The following is an 18979-nucleotide window of genomic DNA, read 5'->3' as shown; positions in this document are numbered from 1 at the left end:
ACTACAGAAGCCACAGGGCAGGTCATATGACGGCCAAAAACCAAAGCAACAGGGAACTTTAACCAAAAGGTTCGAGCAATAAACTCCATAGAGAATTAAGCAAGCTTCAAGCCCAAGAATATTATGTGTTGATTTTCTTTTTCTATCAATGTATTAATACTGATTAGATATGCTCTCAACAGAGCTTGTCGAGCTTATACATATACACACACACTTGACTGGATTATCACTTTTGAAACAGCCATTAGACCCAATCGCTTAGTCACAGTACTGCGGAACAAACCGACTTCACCCATCACTTCAGCCTCCAAACACAATTCAGATACATCAAGACAGACAAATCAAGGAAAAATTCAAAGTAAATGCAACATGTGATGGTATTGGTATAGTACGACTATTAAACATTTGCATCATAAGTTCCCTTGCGGGACGAGGCCACACTTCCCCCAGGGTATCAACTAAAGCCTATCGCCCTACACAAGATTATCATCGTCAAGATGTTATTAAATTCCCCATTTACTGGGTAGTCTCCTCCTCGTGAGTGTGGATCGGAGGCTTCTCGGTATCGTGGGCAATCTTGGCCTCCAAGTCGCCCTGTTCGGCACGGACAGTGAGGCTGGTTGCGACCTTGGTCTTCCAAGCGGGAGTTCCCATGTAGGGAATGCCGTTGGGGTCCTCAAACATGGCCTCGGTCTCTTCCAGGGTCTTTCCGGCAGTCTCGGGGAAGACGAAGAAGACGTGGAAGAAGGCAACAGTGTTGAAGACGGCGAAGATGAGGTACGACTTCCACTTGATGTTGGCAAAGGCCACGGGGGTAAAGAGACCCAGAGCAGTGTTGAAGGCCCAGTTTCCAGAGGTGGCCATGGCGACACCCTTACCACGGAGACGGAGAGGGAACAGCTCCGGGGGGTAGGTCCAGGAGACGGGACCCCAGGTGGGCGCAAAGGAAGCCACAAAGAGATATGTGCAGGCGATGAGACCCTTGGCAGGGGCACCAGTGACACGCATCGACTGGGCAGCAACGTGGTCGATACCGCCGGGAACGACTTCACCGTAGGTGGCGAGAATACCGGCGTTGGCGTACATCCACAGGGCCATGAGAACGGAACCGATAAGAAGCGTGGGACGGCGACCCCATCTGTCGACCCAGAGCAGGGCAGGGATAGTCATGAGAACGTTGATAATGTACTGAATGGACGAGGCAAGCAGGTTGGCATTGCCACTGTAACCAGCCATGGAGAAGATGTTGGCAATGTAGTACACTGTGGGGAGAATGAGTTAGTCCAATGGCGCTCTACAGCAGCATTCTAAAAAGAAACTTACTCATGACGTTCATGCCAGTCAGCTGCGACCAGATCTGAGTGAAGAGACCAATGAAGGTACGGTTGATCATGCGAGGCTTGAACAGGTCGAAGTAAGTAACATCGGCATGCTGGCGCTCAAACTCGCACATATCCTTGATGTCCTGCAGTTCGTAGGCGACAAAGGGGTGGTTAGGGTCACCCTTGCCGTGGACGAGAGTAAGAACAGCTCGGCAGTCCTCCCAGCGGTCCTTGCGGGCGAGCCAACGAGGAGACTCGGGAAGGGGCATCATCATGAAGAAGAGGAAGAAGGCGGGGATCATCTGGAGACCCCATGGGATACGCCAGGCAGCGGTGTTGTAGCTGACGGGGTTGTCATCGCCAATGAAGGAGCAGCCGTAGGAGATGTAGTACATGATGAGAATGCCCCAAGTGATGGCCCATTGCTGCATACCAATGAAGCGACCACGCTTGGAGGGAGGAGAGATTTCGGCAATGTAGACGGGGACCTGAGCAGATTCGATACCGACGGAGATACCGTTGATGATACGGGCGACAATGAGCATACCAATGTTTTGGGAGGCACAAGAGAGAGTGGAACCAATGACCCTAGGGAGGCGGCGGTTAGCAGGTGAAACATTTTCTCCCTTTTTTTTCTTTGTTTTTTGACTCACCAGATGATACATCCGACCATGATGGAGTACTTTCGGCCCAGTCTATCAGACAGGGGACCTGAGATCAGAGCTCCCAACCAGGAGCCAGCAGCCATGGAGGCGGTGATACCTCCCTGGACGAGAGACCGCGGACCACCACACTTGCCATCGGCTGTGGTTGGGGGGTTCTCATCCTGGTTGAAGTAGCAGAGATACGACTGCTCGGCCAGCTGGGCCGACACAGACGAAATGTCGAAGCCGAAGAGCGCGCCGCCGACGACGGACACGCCGGCAATCACGTAGATGTTGCCGATAGCCATGGCTCACTCTTGATGGTTTGTGTAGAGGACCTTGACCATGAATCGTGGTGACAGACAACGGGAGCAAAAAAAGAAGAGGAGGAGGGGATGAGAGAGGAAGGGGGAAGGGCCTTATATATACATGCTCTCGTTACGCCGGAATTGTGCGAGCAGCTGCCAGTGAATGCTGCGGACAGCTGTCTGTGGCAGCTTCCCAGATTTGCCAGGCCAGTTCCAGGCATGTGGTCCGTGGGCAGAGTACAACGAGACAGACGATCCATCCATTGAATGCTTTTCTCAGACCCCGGTCTCTAGCTTTTTTAGTGTGCTGGAAGCTTTCCTGGGATTCTCCATGGGCAAGCAGCAAGGCAGGAGAGTTGCTCGGGGCAAGCCACGGACCGGGGCTCCAGGATCGCCAGGATCCGGGGTATCGAGTACACGACACGCCCATGAGTGGCTCTCGCGGGACGAGTAGCTGGTACTGACGCTTCCGGGATGCGCAGAGGCACATGTACAAGCCAGGAAGCGCGTGTAAGTCGCATGCGGGATGAGGAGACGCTGCAGTTGTGTGTCTGTGTCTGTGCTTGCATGTACATGGCCCGAGGTACCGCTCCGAGTACTGCCCCATCCGGCACTTTGTACATGTAAATGTACCATAAACACCGACACCCCTGACCCCCAAGAAAGTCCAAGCCCAAAAGGCTGTTTTGTTCCCCCACCACCCCTCCGAGGTTTGTCTGTATCTCCAGGTCCAGGGATCAGAGCTGGGGAAAGCGGCGTTGGATGTTGGGGATTGGGATTGGATCAGGATGTATTTGTGGGTTGTCGAGGAGGGGGGAGGACGATGCAAAAGTCCAGAAGCAGAATGCGTACAGCGCATGCAGGATACAGTCAGTATACAGTACGAGGATGAGATTCAATTTGGATGGCGATTGGAAAAGAGAAGAGAAAAAAATACACGTAAATGGCGGGTGAGTTTGTAATCGAAGCCACCGGAGGGGATACCTTGCTTGGGTGTCTGTACTCGTACTACTCCCAGGTACACGACACGACTCAATTGATGCATACAAGGTTCGCTTCTTTGCGTTACGTACAACAAGCAGCCTCGTCTCCTAACCACCAGCAGAAATCATCAAAGGAGCTCCGCCAAACGTGGTGCGATACCATGGACGCTCGTCAGCTCGCACAAGTGGTACTCGTACATACTTGTCCATACATCCATCGACCCAGGACCGGGTAACACCACCCGCTGTCACACGGCCGAATCTTGCCATTTGCATCCTTGGGCCCCTAGCTCTCACGCGTATCACGCATGTTTCTCGAGTTTCTACACGTAAATGCAAAAATATGGCACCCTAGTTGTTCATGCCGCTTCCAAGGCACAAGCTTCTTTGCCAATGCTAATCCTTTGCCTCTGCTAGCCGGATCCGAGTTAAGCCCCATGCTCGAGGATCGCCGGCTGGTCTGCTAGACTTGCAGCCTCTTGTCCTTGTTCGTCCTCCCGAGTCATCTGGGGGGTTGCATGTCGCCGAGAGTCTGGCCGTCGGAGGGGGGTGAGGATGGTTGGATGGGAGTCGTCTAGATGGCCACTAGAAGCTGGCAAGAGATGGCGATGCAGCGAGTAGAGGCTGGTGCCAGACCTCCCTCTTGGCGACGGCCTGCATTTGCTGTCGGCAGCAAGTTGCCGGATGCCTCCAGGACCCATCTGGTACTGTAGCAATATTGGCATACTGTATCTTATTGGTGTGCATGGCATAGCATGGCATGGCATCCGGGGAAGCAAAGTCTTACCAGTAGGACTTTGGCGTGGTGCTTCTCATTGTTTTGGGGGCTGCTTTTGACTCATCCCTTGCCTGGTCCTCTGGTCTCGATGCACGATGAGGCCGATTCACATTCCTTCCTTCTCCTACTTTACTTACCGCTACGACAGAATGACTCTCTACGGGTAGTACTAGACTAAACTGAGCTGCATCTAGCATTTACATCAAACGACACACGCCCACAGCAGCACGACCGTCACATTGAAAGCAGATGCTACACGCCGGCCTCGTATGTCGAAAGATGGAGGTTCATGCTAGCGGAGGCGCCCTTGTCCGCTTGTGTGCTAGCTCCCGACACCCAGTGGCTCCAGGGCTTCCAGTGGCTCACCGGCCAGGGCTTTTAGGCCTCGGCGCCACTGAAAGAGGCGCCTGTGGCTCTCCACTTCCCCGGCTTTGGCCAAATGACGTCGCCTGGCTTGAAATTATTGTCCGCCGGCTTTGGCACGGCAATGCACAAGGGAGCGGCAGTCGTTCGGTATTACTTACTAGCAGCACCGATGAATGCGTAATAAGGTGAGGCGAGGCGATATTAAGCGGTAAGCTGTGTTCTGTGCTGTTTATACTCCAGTACCTTAGTTGATGAAGTTGGTGAAATTAGGGCCACTCCATGGTGGCTGGTGAAACCCCAGAAAAAAAAAAACAGGAACCCGCAACTTGCATCCATCCATTGTAGATTCGGATTTACTCGTCACAATAACTCAACCTCCAGGCAGCCCCGCAGCAAATACGGCGAACCTGGACCTCGCTGTCCATCACCGACTCAGAACGGCAGTGATCGGCTTTTACTCTTGCAGAATACGCTCTGCCCACAGTGTTTCACGTGGCAGCCTCGCACGGTATCGCACGAAAAGCTGCACCCGCACATGACCAGGCATCGCATCTTGTCTCTTCTCTCTCGCCAGGCCTCATTCATTTGCCAGTCACTCGGCCGGACATGGACCGAGTGCCCACTTTCTGATCCTGTATCACGTACGAGTACCTACAGAATTCTCACTCTCACTCTCGACCGTTACTTCGTCACACCACCATCCCCAGTCCAGCTCCGCGTTGGCTGATTCGACGCCGCCCGCTCTCCGCTCCGCATGGCCTGGCCTTGCCTTGTCTGGATCCAGCTTGCCGATCCGCTCCCGGCGTCTTGTCTGGTTTTGATTTCTTACTCTGACTCTCGTCTTTGTGATTATTCACGCCAGTCATCAGGGGAACAGAGCAGCAGTCCCTGCTTCCCCTCGACTCCAACTCAGCTCTTCTTCTCCACTGCGATGGTCCGATGCAACACAAGATTGTACAGTATGGGTAAGCAGCAACCCCGTCAATCTGAGGGATGGAGACCTCGCACATGGCATGGATCCTTCACATACAGTTCGTTCGACACGGTGCCAGCAGCGGTCCAAGCTCTCCATCTTCCCCAAGTCTAGGCATGTCCTTTTGCGTTGCTGAATCGTATCGCTCCAACGTCGATTGTCGACAACCAACGCCAACTACGAGACTGCTTCTCTGCACGTCTTCTTGACCCCAATCCATCACCTGATATGGCCAAGCAACCAACTTCAACTAATCTAATGCTTGTCTTCGCGCTTCGGACTTTATGACGTCGTCCTAACGCCAGTCTTCGGACCTGTCAAAAACTTTAGAGTCGATTCGTAAGAATGTCACCAACCGACGGCTCTGAACTGAATCCCTCGCGCCTCACCTCGCCTAAATGCCTCCATCTGCACGGGCATCAGCAAGTTTCCGATCAGCCAATAGGACCCCTCACAGCTTTATTGTTTCTCTATAGAGTTATACCTCCGCGGGCTTTAATCCTTAGAGAGCTGCACACGCCCCTAGCGAGCAAGCCATACCAGGGCCCTGCCGCTGGCCCTCTCTCGCAGTCCCGAATTCATGCACAGTGCTTATATGCCTGTCTAACGCTTGAAATGGCCGTCGGTTTACCCATGTGGGCGACAGCCGCCGCAGCCCAATCCTGATTATTCTTGCTGAAATGATCATCAAACAGCAGCGGCTTTTTTAGCTCCAAAGCTTTCCACGGACACGAAAGCAAGGGCTAGCCGCATCCTGGCTCCCCGGCCCATTTCCATTGGAGCGGATCACAGTTCCACGGGGCATCTCCACTGCTGCTTTTTGTCTCTGTTTCTCCCTTCTCGTCTTTTCGGAACGAGTGTGGTTTTCCGAGGCTGTTTCCGTCTGCCTTTCCACACGAGGCTGACAGCATAACCGTGGGAATGGAGCAATGACAATTGTTTACTCAGCAACAGACAGACGGAAAACCAAAGAAAATTTCATTTGCTCACCAAAAACCCCGATTTTGGTGTGTCAATGCATGTTCTGCTTAGCCGCTGTTGCTTCACATCGACAGACGGCTTGAGATTGACTTGAGAAATGCAAAAAAGGCTTGTTTGTACCGTACAACGTTGTATCGCGCCCTTAAGCTTGCATCCGAGCCTTAAAACCGCGTGGCCAAATCAACCCGTGATTGGAAACACGGCCAATTGGTGGCCATCTTGTGACCTATCCCTTCATGCCGTCTCCGCTGATCAAGAAGCCATGGAGCGTTGGCTTGGGCATACATGTATCGTACCATGGGGACCGAAGGGATGCCTACGCTAGACGGAACCAACAGATTTCTTTACATCAACACCCATCTGGAGTGCTGTACACAGTATTCGTGACAGCAACAGATCTTGCAGCATGGACATCTCGTTTCCCCGCCCGTTGTTACCTCAAAGATCTCAGCAATTCAGTCCCCAGATCTTGTCGGATCGCCAATCCCAAATTCAGTCTCACATGCCGTCGTTTTCGATGCCCGAGAACGAAACAATGGCGGCAACGCGGGTAATTTCGTCTCGGAGGTATAAGACGCCACACCAAGCCACCAGTCCCGTTCACATCCTGATTGGGAATCTTTGCGAGCGGCAACCCACGGCACGAAACGTTGGCTGACCTGACCGGATCGAGTAGCGCAGGCGATGCCCTACAGTAGCTTGGCTGCTTGGGCTGCTGCAGTCAACCATCCATACCGCTAGAGTGACGCCGCAAGCACGATACGAAAAGCCGCTGATCTTCGGCACGGCGCTTCCATGGCCGGCACCGGGTTCTGAAGCTTGGCCGGCCTCCTACTCGGTGTTTTGATCATGCTCTACGTAAAAGGAGACCCTACTCTCGGTGAATAACGCCACAGGCTCCACGGCCAAGTCGGCTGGACGGCGAAGGATTGACACCACAATCGGCCCTGCCCTGTCCCGACTAACACCATGAATGCTAATGCTCCAGCTCAAGCCCACTCTTGGCTGCCATGTGGCCATTTGTGGATTTGCAGTGATTTTACTTGTTCTGTTTCTTCCTCTCCTCACTTATACACGTACTCTCCCCAGGTACCTTGGCGCGTACGCGTATCCTAAAATACATTCCGGAGGCAAAATAGGGGAACAGGAGAATACCACAGCACGTGGGAAACAATGGTAGATTCACATTGTCTAATCCGAGACTTGCCGATGCCAAGCTTCATCCAATTCTGTGTTTTGCTTGAAGCAGTTTTGATTTGCTAGCGCCTTGGACCCCGGTCAAGCATTAGCTGACAACTGCTAGTGATGCTGCACGTCGCCTTGGAAAACCCGATCTCGAAGACATCCATGTCACATCTGGACACTTGCGTGCCCTACTATAGTTTTACAATTGTCATGTCAAAACAACATTCGTGGATAGATTTGCATCTCGGGTTGTTTTCATTCCCATCTCGTCAGCCTCGCCGGAATTAATATGGCATAATCTGGAGCTCCCCACAGCAAGCTATCTCGCCGAGCAAAGATACGCCGAGTCGGCTGCCCGAGGCACATGTCAGATTACCAACAATGCAACATTCACAAGTACTGGCTCGTCACCACGGCCTTATTCGGTACCAAATTTCGTGTCGCCGGTCAAGAGGGAGCTCCACACTCGCCAACACCAGCTTCAGCCCTCAATTCTCTCCGTGGGGGTTGGGAGAAATCGATGTTTGCCTCGAAGAATGAATGATACACGACGTCTCTTGTCGGAATGCTGGTAAAAAGCGATGAATACGGCGTCTGAATCTATCTTTGCTGCCTTCGGGCGCTTCTCGGTTGCATTGATCGAAAATTGCGGGCGCATGGGGTCGGCCCGAGAAGCCTACCAGTTATCTCGTAACATTGCTGCCATGTTTGGATACGGGGAGATGCCCATTGAGATGTACTTCGTGGGGGAACGCCGGTGAGGTTATCGTATAGTGGAGTTTGTTATCTAGGTTCTTGGTGCCGCGGTTTCGACTTGCTTCGGCCCGGCGGCTCAAGGGAAGATGCGCAGTGGCAGATGACCAGAGTTGAGGCCTCACTCGATGTCGATTTTCATGCATGGGCCGGCGGTGAGTACCGGATGCTGTCGAATGAAACGAAAACAACAGCGTCTTGCAGCTTGGGACCCCGTAAATAGGCCGATGGGAATGTCACGGAGCCCTGTGCCGGGAGTTCATCCGGCGAAGAGTGCTTCTTGTGGGTATCACGGTCGAACTTTTGAAAATGAATCCACGGAATGCAATATTTTCAGCGTTCTCGGCCAAATACCTTCGTAATGATGGTTTTACGGTGCCCATACGTGTATGGTCAACCACAAGAACACTGCGTCTGGTTCTCGCGAAATACGAATTCAGGGGGTCAAGAGGTCACAAGATCAAATCCTTGCAGATTCACGGAGAATGACCCCTTGGATCAGTCTTGAAGCATGAAGAGAGCATAGAAAAGACCGAGATTACAAGATTACCGTGCTTTTTCTCAGTTATTTGGGGCAGTTAGGTATCTCTAACGTTGCAACACATCGCGAGTCATTGAGCTTTACCAGGAAAGACAGAGAAGTGAGCCTAGGAGGATATTTTAGGGTTGGGCGTAAGATGGATGAGTCTGACATGGCTTCTCGGTAAGTTTCGGATGGTGTTCGTCCGTGTTTTCGGGCTGTAAGCCGAGGTAGGTTTTCGTGCTTCAGGACGTGATTTTAGTTTCTTCAGCGTCTGGGTATTTAGGGGTATGCTCACTGGGCATAGATATGAAAAATGTACGATAGACACGAGGGGAACAATGAGACCATTCGAGAGTTGTTGAAAATCTAGAGTCGGAGCCTCTATATATGAACAGGATGTCTTGTTGAATGGCGCTTTTGACTAAAGGATATGGAAATTGTATATGATAGCCTACGATTTTGGGATTACCAGTGGTTTCTATATCTTCTATTCATAATATTGTAACAGCTATGGGCGGTATGATATTGTTTTAGTACGCTTCATATGTGACCTGACTTGGAATTATCATCTGTGCTATTGAATGCTTGCCTGAAAGCAGGCCACTGAGGATTTACAAAATTCTATGGGCACGATGCTCAGCATGATGCTCACTTGAGAACTCATATATGTAGAGAAGAGCCTCTATAGAGAGGAGTAATGGAAGTCTGACGGAGAGATTAAACAACTACTCTGTAAAAATAAGGAGAGCAGCCAGATGTAACTGAAGGGTTTGTTGCTCGCCAATTTCTTGAAAGAAAGGGGGACAAAAGCTTTCCTTATATAGTGTTTTTTCCCCGGACGAACTAAGGGGTCTAGCACATGTAAATTCTTACCTAACGGCCTTGAAGTACTGTATACGAACAGCAAGGCACGTTCTCGATTACTGTATTGTATCCTGGCTAATGCTCTTCAAAGAAGATTTCGATATCTATTTGAACTAAGATGTTGAGAAAAGCGTGGTTATGGGTGAATATGGTTGATACGTATCTTATTGTAGTTCAAAAGACGATTATTCTAGCTAAGAGAACGGTTTCTCTGTGCGAATCGACTTGTGTTCGGTAATTGATAATGAAACCACGGCCTCTCTTTGTCGTGATATTACATCTTACATGCTTCATATAGCTAGTGAACAAACACAATGATGAATGATTGCTTTTTATACAATCATGAATTTTTATACTTCACTATTCTCCCCTTTCAAAAAAAGAAAATGGCAACTCTAGCAAAGATTCAAGTTACGCCTACAAAAACAAGAGTAGAGAAATAGCAGGGATGTTCAACAGCGCTTTACTCTCAGACTGATTAGAGCATAAGCTCTCTTGACATACCCTAGATAAAACCTTGCTCTCATTTTTGTCGTTTGGCAGTTCATGAAATAAAAAGTAGGCTCCAATTGCTTAGTAAATCACCGAGTATTAACTCTGATGTATTTGATGTTCAAACAAACATTGATAGGAAAAAGTTTAGTGATCCTGATAGTAGGCGCGCGTATATTTGCGTCTAGTGTATAAGCGATTCTAAGTAATACAACTCTATAAGACACCTCACCCTCTTCTCTCAGACTCTTCTCAATCTCTATCGTACATATAACTTACATAATCCGCTACAACAGAAGCAACACCCAATCCAAACAGAACAATTCAAACCATTAAAACGCAAGCATTCATCAAAATAACAGATTCTGGTATATCCCTACTATATACATAAAAAAAAAAGGCAATACAAAAATCGCCCCAGAGGCCGTATAACCCAAAAGTGTCAAAACTCATAAACAAAGCCCGTTTGACACAAAGATGCTTTGTAACGTATATCATGTCCATAGCCAAAAAACGCTTCCTCATAAAAAAAGTACAATCCCATTATTTATACAAAAAGAACACATCCCAGCGCATTTAGTCTCCTCTCCATGATCCGTGGAACATGTGTCTCATCATGGCTGCCGGAGGGATGCTTCCGTCGTTTGTGCTTTTTGAGTGGTCCTGGCCCATGCCGAAGCCGTCAATGGGCAGGATCAAAATGTCGCCGATGAGGGTGGGCTCCTCCATAAAGGACAGATCCTTGGTGTCATTGAGTAGGGGGTTATACACTTGCAGCTGCTCAAAGACCATGTCGGTCCAGGCCGCCGGTCCCGTCGAGTTCATGACCTCGAAGCTCTCGGGCTGCAGTTGGCTGATGGGCACGCCGTGAAGATCCGCCAAGTCGTCAAGAGACTTCAGCACACGGTTCACCATCCTAGTAAAGACAGGATGGCCGGGAGCAGCAGCAATGGTCCACTGGCAGAACTGGAGCCAGTGGGGGATGTCGGCCCACGGGCCGCCGTCACGGCGATCGAATTCAATCCCCACTATAAGACGGGCTTTGTTCCGGAAGGCTTTCGGGACCCAGACGTCGACGGGCTTGAGGGCGACGGTGTCGGTGTCTGTGTAGACGCCGCCGTAGACGCTGAGCAGGAGGTATCGCAGGAAATCCGACTTTTGGCCCACGTTGCTGATGTTGTGGTAGGTCTCGATGATCTTGGGGTTGGTTTTGAAGTGGCTCTCGACGAACTCGTTACCACCCTTTTGACCAACCAGAGTGCTGCAGGGATTAATGTATAGATTAGTAAATAGAAGACATATAATCGTGTAATAGTAACCAAGAAGATAGGACCACTGAATAGACGTACTATTGCCAGTCTGGGTTCGTGGCCAGCCAAGAAGCGGTAAATTCAAGCTGTCTGGCGTCGATATGAACATGGTTCGGATCACCCTTAAACGGCTGAGTCTTGGGCAAGACTATCTGCCAGATATTGGCGGGAATCAGGTGGGTATCGTTGGACTTGTTAACCCGGCTGGTCCATTCGGGCACGCGGTTGCTAACGTAGTCGTCGTGGAATTTCTGCCTACTCGAGTGAAGCGTGAGGCTGCCACTCAGCCAGACCATGGAGAGCAGGACCAGGGCGATGCCGACGGCGGCGTAGTTTCGGTAGCGGCGCTGGGAGACATGGCCCAGGATCTGCCTCAGCGGCGAGAACGAGTCTTGCTTTTCGTGGAGAAGCATATTGCTGCTGAACTGAAGGTTGGGGGTCGCTGTTCTTTGTCTCTCTCACAAGTGTGATTCACGATCACGCGACGACAAGAACAAAGAGCGAAAACCGCTCACGATGGTGACGACGAGGACAAAGCACTGTAGAGAGCGCGAAAAGAAAAAGAGAAATTACGGCCGCATAAAGAAGAAAGCGAACCAAACCCCGGCTGGAGCTAGGAAGACACGACGGAGCCAATACGACGGCCTTACATACTCCTTTGAGCTCCTCCTTGTCCTGTAGGGAACAAATACGTGAGATTAAGCTGTCTTAGAGCATCGTGCTAGCGCTGCGCCAGCACAGGCACAGATGGAGCCGGGCTGTGCCTTTTTGACGTTGTCTCAAATACGATACGGGCACGGGCTGAGCTTGCTTAGGCTGTTGTTGGGAGAAATCCATCGAGGTCCGACGTCGACAATCCTCGTAGGATCCCCTCCTCTCCGAGCTGTATAGGATGGTTGCAATATCGATGGCCATCCGACAATTTGGCTAAAACATAACTCTGTATTTAAGCCTTTTGTCCTGTCGGCCTTCCTCTCTGGACTCTGAATTCTGGATTCTTCCCACCCCAGTCTTGCCCAGTGGATCCTTCATTCGTCTAGTCGTTCTTAAACAGCTTCATGGCCCGGCGTCTAGAACCCTTTGAACGAGGCCACTCGGGCCGCCGTGATTGGCTGCTGCGCCGCACCATAAGCTGACGTGCCCAATAGCTGAAGAGCGCCATGATGCTGGTAAAATTGCAGCCCAGTTTGATTTGCCGGCTAATGGAGCGGCTAGATATCGCCCAGGAACGAAAAAAAGGCGAGCTGGAGCTTTTGCAAATTTTCCGGAGTGCAGCAGGTGGCGCGTCCCATTTCTTTTTTCTTTTTCTGGTTCTGTGTGTCTACTGTAGAGTCAGTATAAACTGAGAATAACCGCTGCGATGCGACTCAACGAGTGACAATTCGCATGGATTCACCGATTTGCCACAGGCGGTTGGTTTGACGATGGCGAAGGATCAATCAATGCAATGAATTACGAAGAGGTTCGGCGACTGCCTGTTGCAGTTAGAGGTGCGCGACTGCGGCAGCACGTGAGAAGAGCGTGACGAGGCTTCGGCCCACGCTAAACCCCGTATTCGATGCGCCATCAGACGAGCTTAAACAACGAAAGTCCAGTGACAGTTCAGGGTTCAGTGCGAATACTTGCTTGTGATTACCTATGATGGTTTCCATGTTACTGCAAGTTGCAAGTCTCAGTGCTGACATGACCTACTGAGTTGATCATCATCTCGACAAGTTACAGTGATGACAGTTACCGGTAATAACACCTGTACTTACCCAGCAACACAACACAACACACAACACAAACAGAGCCACATTAAGCCCTGTCAACCGCCCAATTAAGCTTACCCATCCAAAGTAGCATCGCTCCAATCCCTCTCTCGCCGATCAATTCAATCCCTAACCCGTGATGCCCGTCATCCTTCCAATGTCTTACATCGAAGCGTCTTGTCTTGTCTCAATTTTTGGCGTGTCTTGTCTCGTCTCACCCACGCATGTCTCAACCCGCCCGTCCATCTGTCTTAGCCTCAACCTTGTTTTCTTCTCTTTATTACTTGTCTCTTTTTATAGTGTCAGTGCCAGGGTGGGATGCGTGTGCACGGGTACCTTACCCCCTAGGGATGGAAGCAAACATACATGTAGTGGCGGGTGTTGTTCCGAGAGCTTTGGGCGGCCTGTGAGCAGGGCGATGGACTATCTGAGACACACTGACAAAAGACGGAGCAACATCTCCCTCTTCTGAATCCAAGTTCAAAAATTAAAGGGCATTTTACTCCGTGCTGGCGTCAGAGCTCCCTTTTATTTGAACTTAGGGGCCAGTGTGATCGACACCCAATGGTGTTTGCGACGCTTCAGTAAACTGTATCGTATATTCGCGATGCGCCGGGCAGACAAGCCTAACGTCGGCCATCGTGCCGAACAAATCGCTCCCTCCAAAATCTCATGTACAACGCAATCCGCTTTCGGACTCGAATGATTTAACCACCAAAGAAGCTCTCTCCCACTCCTTCACACCCACAGATTTATTTTGCCAGCCGACAATGATGTTTGCCGCGAGGGTAATCGTAAATAGCCGGTATAACAAGCGGAGGGGGAACGATAGTAGCGCGATGCAGTCCAATATCAGTATCAGTGACAAAGGTCAACCTCAGCAGTAGTGCTGCTGCAGAACTCGTAGATGGAGTGGATTTCGCTTAGTAAAGGCCATTGTCAACGCTTCTTGTTGAATCAATCTCTAGTATCATCAAGTATTTCTGGCATCTTGAGAGTTAAGGCAGCCGTGTCGTCAATAATGAAGCCTGGAAAGAGAAGAAGCTAGTCCATGTCATAGCATTTCTCTTTTGATGAAGTAAGTTCTATAGATAAGTAAACCGTTAGAAGAAAGACCAGAATACCCTTCGAATATCCGCTTAATGTCAAATCAACTTTGGCAAGAGTACGGAGTAAAGCAAGAAACCATCCAACATAAGCGTCCACATAAGCTTATATAGGAAAGATTAAAACTATACACGTAAAATCCCCAATTGACAAATTAATCCCCCCATGCCCCCGTCTCCGTCCCCAAAACCCGGAACCGCCTCCTCCAGCTCAACCTCCGGGTTCCGCATCACTCCCATCCGTCCCACAAACGATTCCGTCTTCCGGCCCGGAAACTCGCAACGCCGGAACAGCTCATCCGCAGTCTCAGCACGGAATCATCCGCTTCACCTACAGCCTCACTCAGCACGGAACCATCCGTCGCTAATCGGACATGGCCATGCACTTCATCTGCAGACCATCCATCCACACATCACTTCAATTCACACAGTGCAACCAGCAAACACATCAAGAAATGCCTGTCAGTCAGTCTGTTTTCCATGGGCTTTTGACAGCCAAGCCGGCATACGGCACATCTGCTCTCCTACATAGTACATAGAGTACTCCGTACACACATACATACACGCAAAAAGGGAATATCGTAAACTCATCTACAATAAACCCGTCGGCTGAATTGCCAACTCCGCTTCCTTACTCGGATGCCATCCATAAATGACCAGGGGGGGTGTGGTCAGGGTATGAGGGATCAAGCAACATTAAGACGAACAAATGAAAAAGAGCAAGGCAAGGTAAAAAAGCACTCTGTCAAGTTTCCCACCCCCTCAAAAACCACTCATAAAAGACGGATGCTTCTTCCGGTGCATGACAGCTTAGGTATACAGTATGCACAATGCTCCTACTACAACAACACCCACGAACCCACACACACACACACGCATACATCCCCAAAACAACATGGCACCGTGGACATTCGCGATGCCCCGAGTAACTTCCCGTGGAAACTTCTTTTTATTCTCCGAAGGAGGGAAAAATATTCTATCATAGAGCAAGTGGCATTTCATTATTCAGCATCATCAAACAAAGCGCACCTCGTTGAACAACCCGGCGCGGACTTGCATCAAACTAGCCAGCTCCAGAAGGAACCCTTGGTAGATGAGCACATTGGTAATAACATGCGACACCGAGACCATGTTCTCATTCGTCGGGCTGGTTGGCTCGGCGTTGTCAGTCGTTTCCGTCACCACGGTTGGCTCAGTGGCAACCTCGCTCCGGTCCGCACTGCTATCATATCCGTCCAAGCTAGACAACTCGTCTCCCGAGAATAAAGACTCGGGAACATCGGGAGTTGGTTTCCCCTCCAAGTCCAACTGTATCGGCTTGACATGATCGCCTGGCAGGGTCACCATTCGGGCGAGGATGCTTTGGTCTACGGCTGCAAAATCCGCCGGCTGGACCGAGCCTTGCCGACTGATTCGGTGTTGGTGCCCACCAGTTTCGCTCTGAGCACTTGAAGGAGATAGGCTCCGGCTAAGAGCAATCCTGTTGGGGTCAGGCAGCGGCTTGGAGGTGTTTGGCATAGGGCTGGGAGAGAGCAGGTCTGACACGTTAAAGGGTGTGGAAGCACCGGATGTTCGAGTACTATTCTTGCGTCCTCTAGGGGTCACAGAGCGGCTGGGCGTTCCGAGTTCAGAAAGCAGCCGCTGGGCGAAACCCTCGAGTCCAGTTGGACGCGATGGAGATACAGACCGGATAACTTCGTCAAGGCTGGAGCTGGGTCGTGGCGGTGGGGTCCTCAGAACAGGAGGCGGTGGGGGGTTGTCCAGAATTGAATCCGCAGTCTGGAAGGCTTCCCGGCGCTGCTGGAGAAGCTCGTCAAACCGGGGCACCGTTTGCTTGAACGCCTCGACTTGGTCGCAGAGACGCTTGAGCACGATGAGGATTCTAGGAAGAGAGTCCTGAGTCCACTTTGGCCGACGCCTGCACTTTTCCATCGAGTCCAGACGGTCTGCCTCTGTATCGTCTGAGAATGTAGAGAAGCCGCCAACCGAGTAAGCGTCATCTTGCGATCCGAGCTCATCAGCCAGCGACCGATCACCAATCTCGGTCTCGGCATCTGCCCCCGTTTCTGTTTGCGTCTCTTCGTCGCCCTCTCCATCCTGCTGTGATTTAGTTTCCTTCTTTGCATCAGACTTTGACTGCCGCTCGTCCTCGACATAGACGTAGCTGCCGGGGCTCCGAGCCAGCCACCCTTCGATGCTCATGTAGCCACATATCGCCATGTCAACGATGGTATCAGTGACTGACAGATTCGTCTCCACCGGATTCATGAAAAAGTTTTCCATCAAGTCAAGAATAGAATTGAGTAAAAGATCGTCATGGCGAAGAGTGTGCTCCCGCACGTCTTTGGGCGCGCCTGGAAGACTGTCTGGAATGGTAGGCAGTTTGTGGTTGTGCTGTGACAGCCTAGGGGCGACAAGTCTAAGAGAGCACGGGTGACTCTCCAGCCGAGCCATGGTGTCCTTCAAGATGCTCTCGTATGTCTCGTTAAAGTCGTCTCGGCCGCCAACGCTCTCTGCCAGGGCCATCAAGTACTCAATTTCTTGCTCGTGAGCTCCCACAGTTCGATTGATATTGTTTTTGGGGAACATGTCGGTTCGGAGGAGGGTGAGGACCGCATATCGATGGTGCCTCTTAACAATTGCTGATACCAGCTGGAGAGTCACGTAAATGGTCTGCTGGTTGCGCGATCGGAGACAGGCAAGAATAAGATCCACCAGGTTGAACAGGAGAGGAGTCGCCGTTGTATCGGGCTTTTCCGCCATCATGGTAGCGAGATCCATGGATTTTCGCTGGCGAGCAGCGCTTATGGCAGTCCCTGAGGGAGGACCTTGCGAGGGAACAGTTTCGGGCAAGGCTAAAAGGTAGTGAAGAATGAGGTTGATCATGTCGGGGTGATCCAGGGATTCAATGATGCGGCGGAGGTAGGTCAAAACTGCCACAGACGAGCCTCCGTCTATATCGGACGACTCAAGCAATGATGGGTATCTATAATGGTTGGTCATTAGCGCACGAACTTACGCATTGCGCAAACACCAGGGGGCACCTGAGACTTACAGAAGCTGCTGTAAGAAAATAACCTGAAAGTGCTCCAGCAGAGTCGACTTGACTTCGACTGACTTGCAATGATTCAAGACGTCCTGCCAAAACAAAAGGTGGGACAAAAAGGTCTCAAGGTGGGACTGAAACTCGCTAGAGCAAGAGCTCACAATTTCGTAGTTGGATGTAGGGTGTTGATAATCGGAGAGGGCGAGGATAGGCGGTAGGTTGTTCGGCAGGTGATCGATGACGAGCTTCCGACTTAGCTGACTGTACAAGGCTCCCAAACCAGTAGCCATGAGAGTAGACAGATCACTCTCGACAATCCATTGCTCCAGGGACTCGGAGCTCGACGCGGCCTCGATGATGTATAAAAGACCTGTGCGCGCAAAGTCGCCGACCTTGCCCTCGTGGTGGATGTAGTCCATCAGGATGTAAAAGAGTGGAAAGTCAGCCCTCTTAGTTCGGCCAGCGAACTTGTCCCGGACACTCGCGGCCCTGTCACTCGGACGGTTGACATCCTGCTGCGTCTTAAACCAAGCAGGGAGGATCTCGGGGTCCAGGCGGATCTTGGTGGTGATGTTGAAAGCCAGCTCCACGACGCGTGACTCGGTATCCAGCCCGAGACGAGCGCTGTTGACACCTGTGATGCGCACCAGCAGGTTTGTCAGGCTGGCGGAAAAGGTATGGTTTTCAACAAAAGCCTCCTCCTCGCTCTCGATGAGCGTTGCAAAGAAGAGTACGGCCTCCTTTATGATCCACTCATTGTAGGACGAGGTAGCAATCTTGCCGATGGGCACGTATATCTGCTTGATCGAGGCATACTGGATGCAGGGATGGGGCAGCGGGCGTCGGCTCTCGTCACTGAGGATGTTGGTCAGCTCTTGAAGCCTGATCTCGACGGTTTCGGCGGCGTCGATGTCTTGGGACAGGTTCGTAGATTTGCGCCAGATGGACTAAGGGAAGGGCAAGATTGTTGCTGTTAGCACACACGACAGCGCAACATGGCCACGACAGACTGTATAGCACCAGAGAAGAGCAAAAAAGTTGACAAACTCACCAACAAGCCGGCATATTCCTTCTCGAAGCGATGAAGACGCTTGGCAGGGTCCTTTGCCTGGTCCTGACGAGAGCTCCCGGAGGAGAGGGGGCTTAACAAGCGCGACCACTGCACAGACAAGGATGCGTTAGACTCGGATCCCACGCACGTTTTCTCTTTTTCTCTTTTTTCCCGCTCAGGCTCAGCGTCCTGAGGGGATCATCTCTCCCCCCTTGCTATCATGATGGGCTGCTCACGAAATCCATGGCTCTGGCCGAGTCATGTCTGGCTCGACGCTGTGTCGACTGCAAAGATCGGAGCAAATGCAAATGCCTCGCACTCGCAGCTCGTCTGAGGCGCGGGGGTCCGGGCAGAGGCGGGGAGGTTCAAAGGTGGATTGGCGACAGCACAGGCACAGGACAAGACTGGGCGGACAAGGGACAAGGACGTTGGAGTGCTTGTGATGATGCCCGGCGAATCCCAGGCGGTGAAAGCGGTGGGGTAGCCCGGACCTGTGCTTTGCGCGTATTCGAGGCGTGCGGCGCGGTACCTGATACTTGCAGA

General features: G+C 51.3%; 5 protein-coding genes across 5 annotated transcripts; 2 read left to right on the top strand and 3 right to left on the bottom strand.

The window, feature by feature from the left end:
- Positions 1-358: 358 nt before the first annotated feature.
- Positions 359-2356, bottom strand: V8C40DRAFT_250126 (general substrate transporter). The gene is made up of 3 exons (XM_083216893.1): positions 1976-2356; positions 1324-1910; positions 359-1262 (listed from the first exon to the last, which is right to left on the bottom strand). Exons 1-3 carry the CDS (start codon positions 2272-2274, stop codon positions 517-519), a joined length of 1632 nt encoding a protein of 543 aa, XP_083071133.1. The 5' UTR covers positions 2275-2356; the 3' UTR covers positions 359-516.
- Positions 2357-4954: 2598 nt separating this feature from the next.
- Positions 4955-5604, top strand: V8C40DRAFT_52347 (uncharacterized protein). The gene has a single exon (XM_083223077.1). The coding sequence runs from the start codon at positions 5156-5158 to the stop codon at positions 5486-5488; it is 333 nt and encodes a 110-aa protein (XP_083071132.1). The 5' UTR covers positions 4955-5155; the 3' UTR covers positions 5489-5604.
- A 1567-nt stretch (positions 5605-7171) lies between these two features.
- Positions 7172-7821, top strand: V8C40DRAFT_52338 (uncharacterized protein). The gene is made up of 2 exons (XM_083223076.1): positions 7172-7531; positions 7659-7821. The coding sequence occupies exons 1-2, from the start codon at positions 7329-7331 to the stop codon at positions 7735-7737; spliced, it is 282 nt and encodes a 93-aa protein (XP_083071131.1). The 5' UTR covers positions 7172-7328; the 3' UTR covers positions 7738-7821.
- Positions 7822-10748: 2927 nt separating this feature from the next.
- V8C40DRAFT_267684 (glycosyltransferase family 32 protein) lies at positions 10749-11895 on the bottom strand (the record flags this gene model as incomplete). The annotated part of the gene is made up of 2 exons (XM_083219875.1): positions 10749-11433; positions 11522-11895. The coding sequence occupies 2 exons, from the start codon at positions 11893-11895 to the stop codon at positions 10749-10751; spliced, it is 1059 nt and encodes a 352-aa protein (XP_083071130.1).
- A 3458-nt stretch (positions 11896-15353) lies between these two features.
- V8C40DRAFT_275905 (Retinoic acid induced 16-like protein-domain-containing protein) lies at positions 15354-18681 on the bottom strand (the record flags this gene model as incomplete). Its single annotated transcript, XM_083220774.1, has 4 exons — positions 15354-17325; positions 17395-18332; positions 18437-18544; positions 18673-18681. The coding sequence occupies 4 exons, from the start codon at positions 18679-18681 to the stop codon at positions 15354-15356; spliced, it is 3027 nt and encodes a 1008-aa protein (XP_083071129.1).
- Between the last annotated feature and the right edge of the window lie 298 nt (positions 18682-18979).

This window comes from Trichoderma camerunense, assembly GCF_050948025.1.
Source record: "Trichoderma camerunense strain CBS 138272 chromosome Unknown V8C40scaffold_13, whole genome shotgun sequence".
NCBI classification, from domain to species: Eukaryota; Fungi; Ascomycota; class Sordariomycetes; order Hypocreales; family Hypocreaceae; genus Trichoderma; species Trichoderma camerunense.
Note: the sequence above shows the minus strand (reverse complement) of the source record. Positions and strands in the feature narration are given on the sequence as shown.

Bases quoted from the DNA above. Each gene is read 5' to 3' on its own strand.
- V8C40DRAFT_52347 (XM_083223077.1), top strand. From the start codon at position 5,156: ATGGCCTGGCCTTGCCTTGTCTGGATCCAGCTTGCCGATCCGCTCCCG.
- V8C40DRAFT_52338 (XM_083223076.1), top strand. From the start codon at position 7,329: ATGCTAATGCTCCAGCTCAAGCCCACTCTTGGCTGCCATGTGGCCATT. The intron at 7,532-7,658 runs GTAGATTCACAT...GACAACTGCTAG, and splicing joins ACAGCACGTGGGAAACAATG to TGATGCTGCACGTCGCCTTG.
- V8C40DRAFT_250126 (XM_083216893.1), bottom strand. From the start codon at position 2,274: ATGGCTATCGGCAACATCTACGTGATTGCCGGCGTGTCCGTCGTCGGC. The intron at 1,911-1,975 runs GTGAGTCAAAAA...CCGCCTCCCTAG, and splicing joins ATGGTCGGATGTATCATCTG to GGTCATTGGTTCCACTCTCT. The intron at 1,263-1,323 runs GTAAGTTTCTTT...TTCTCCCCACAG, and splicing joins GACTGGCATGAACGTCATGA to TGTACTACATTGCCAACATC.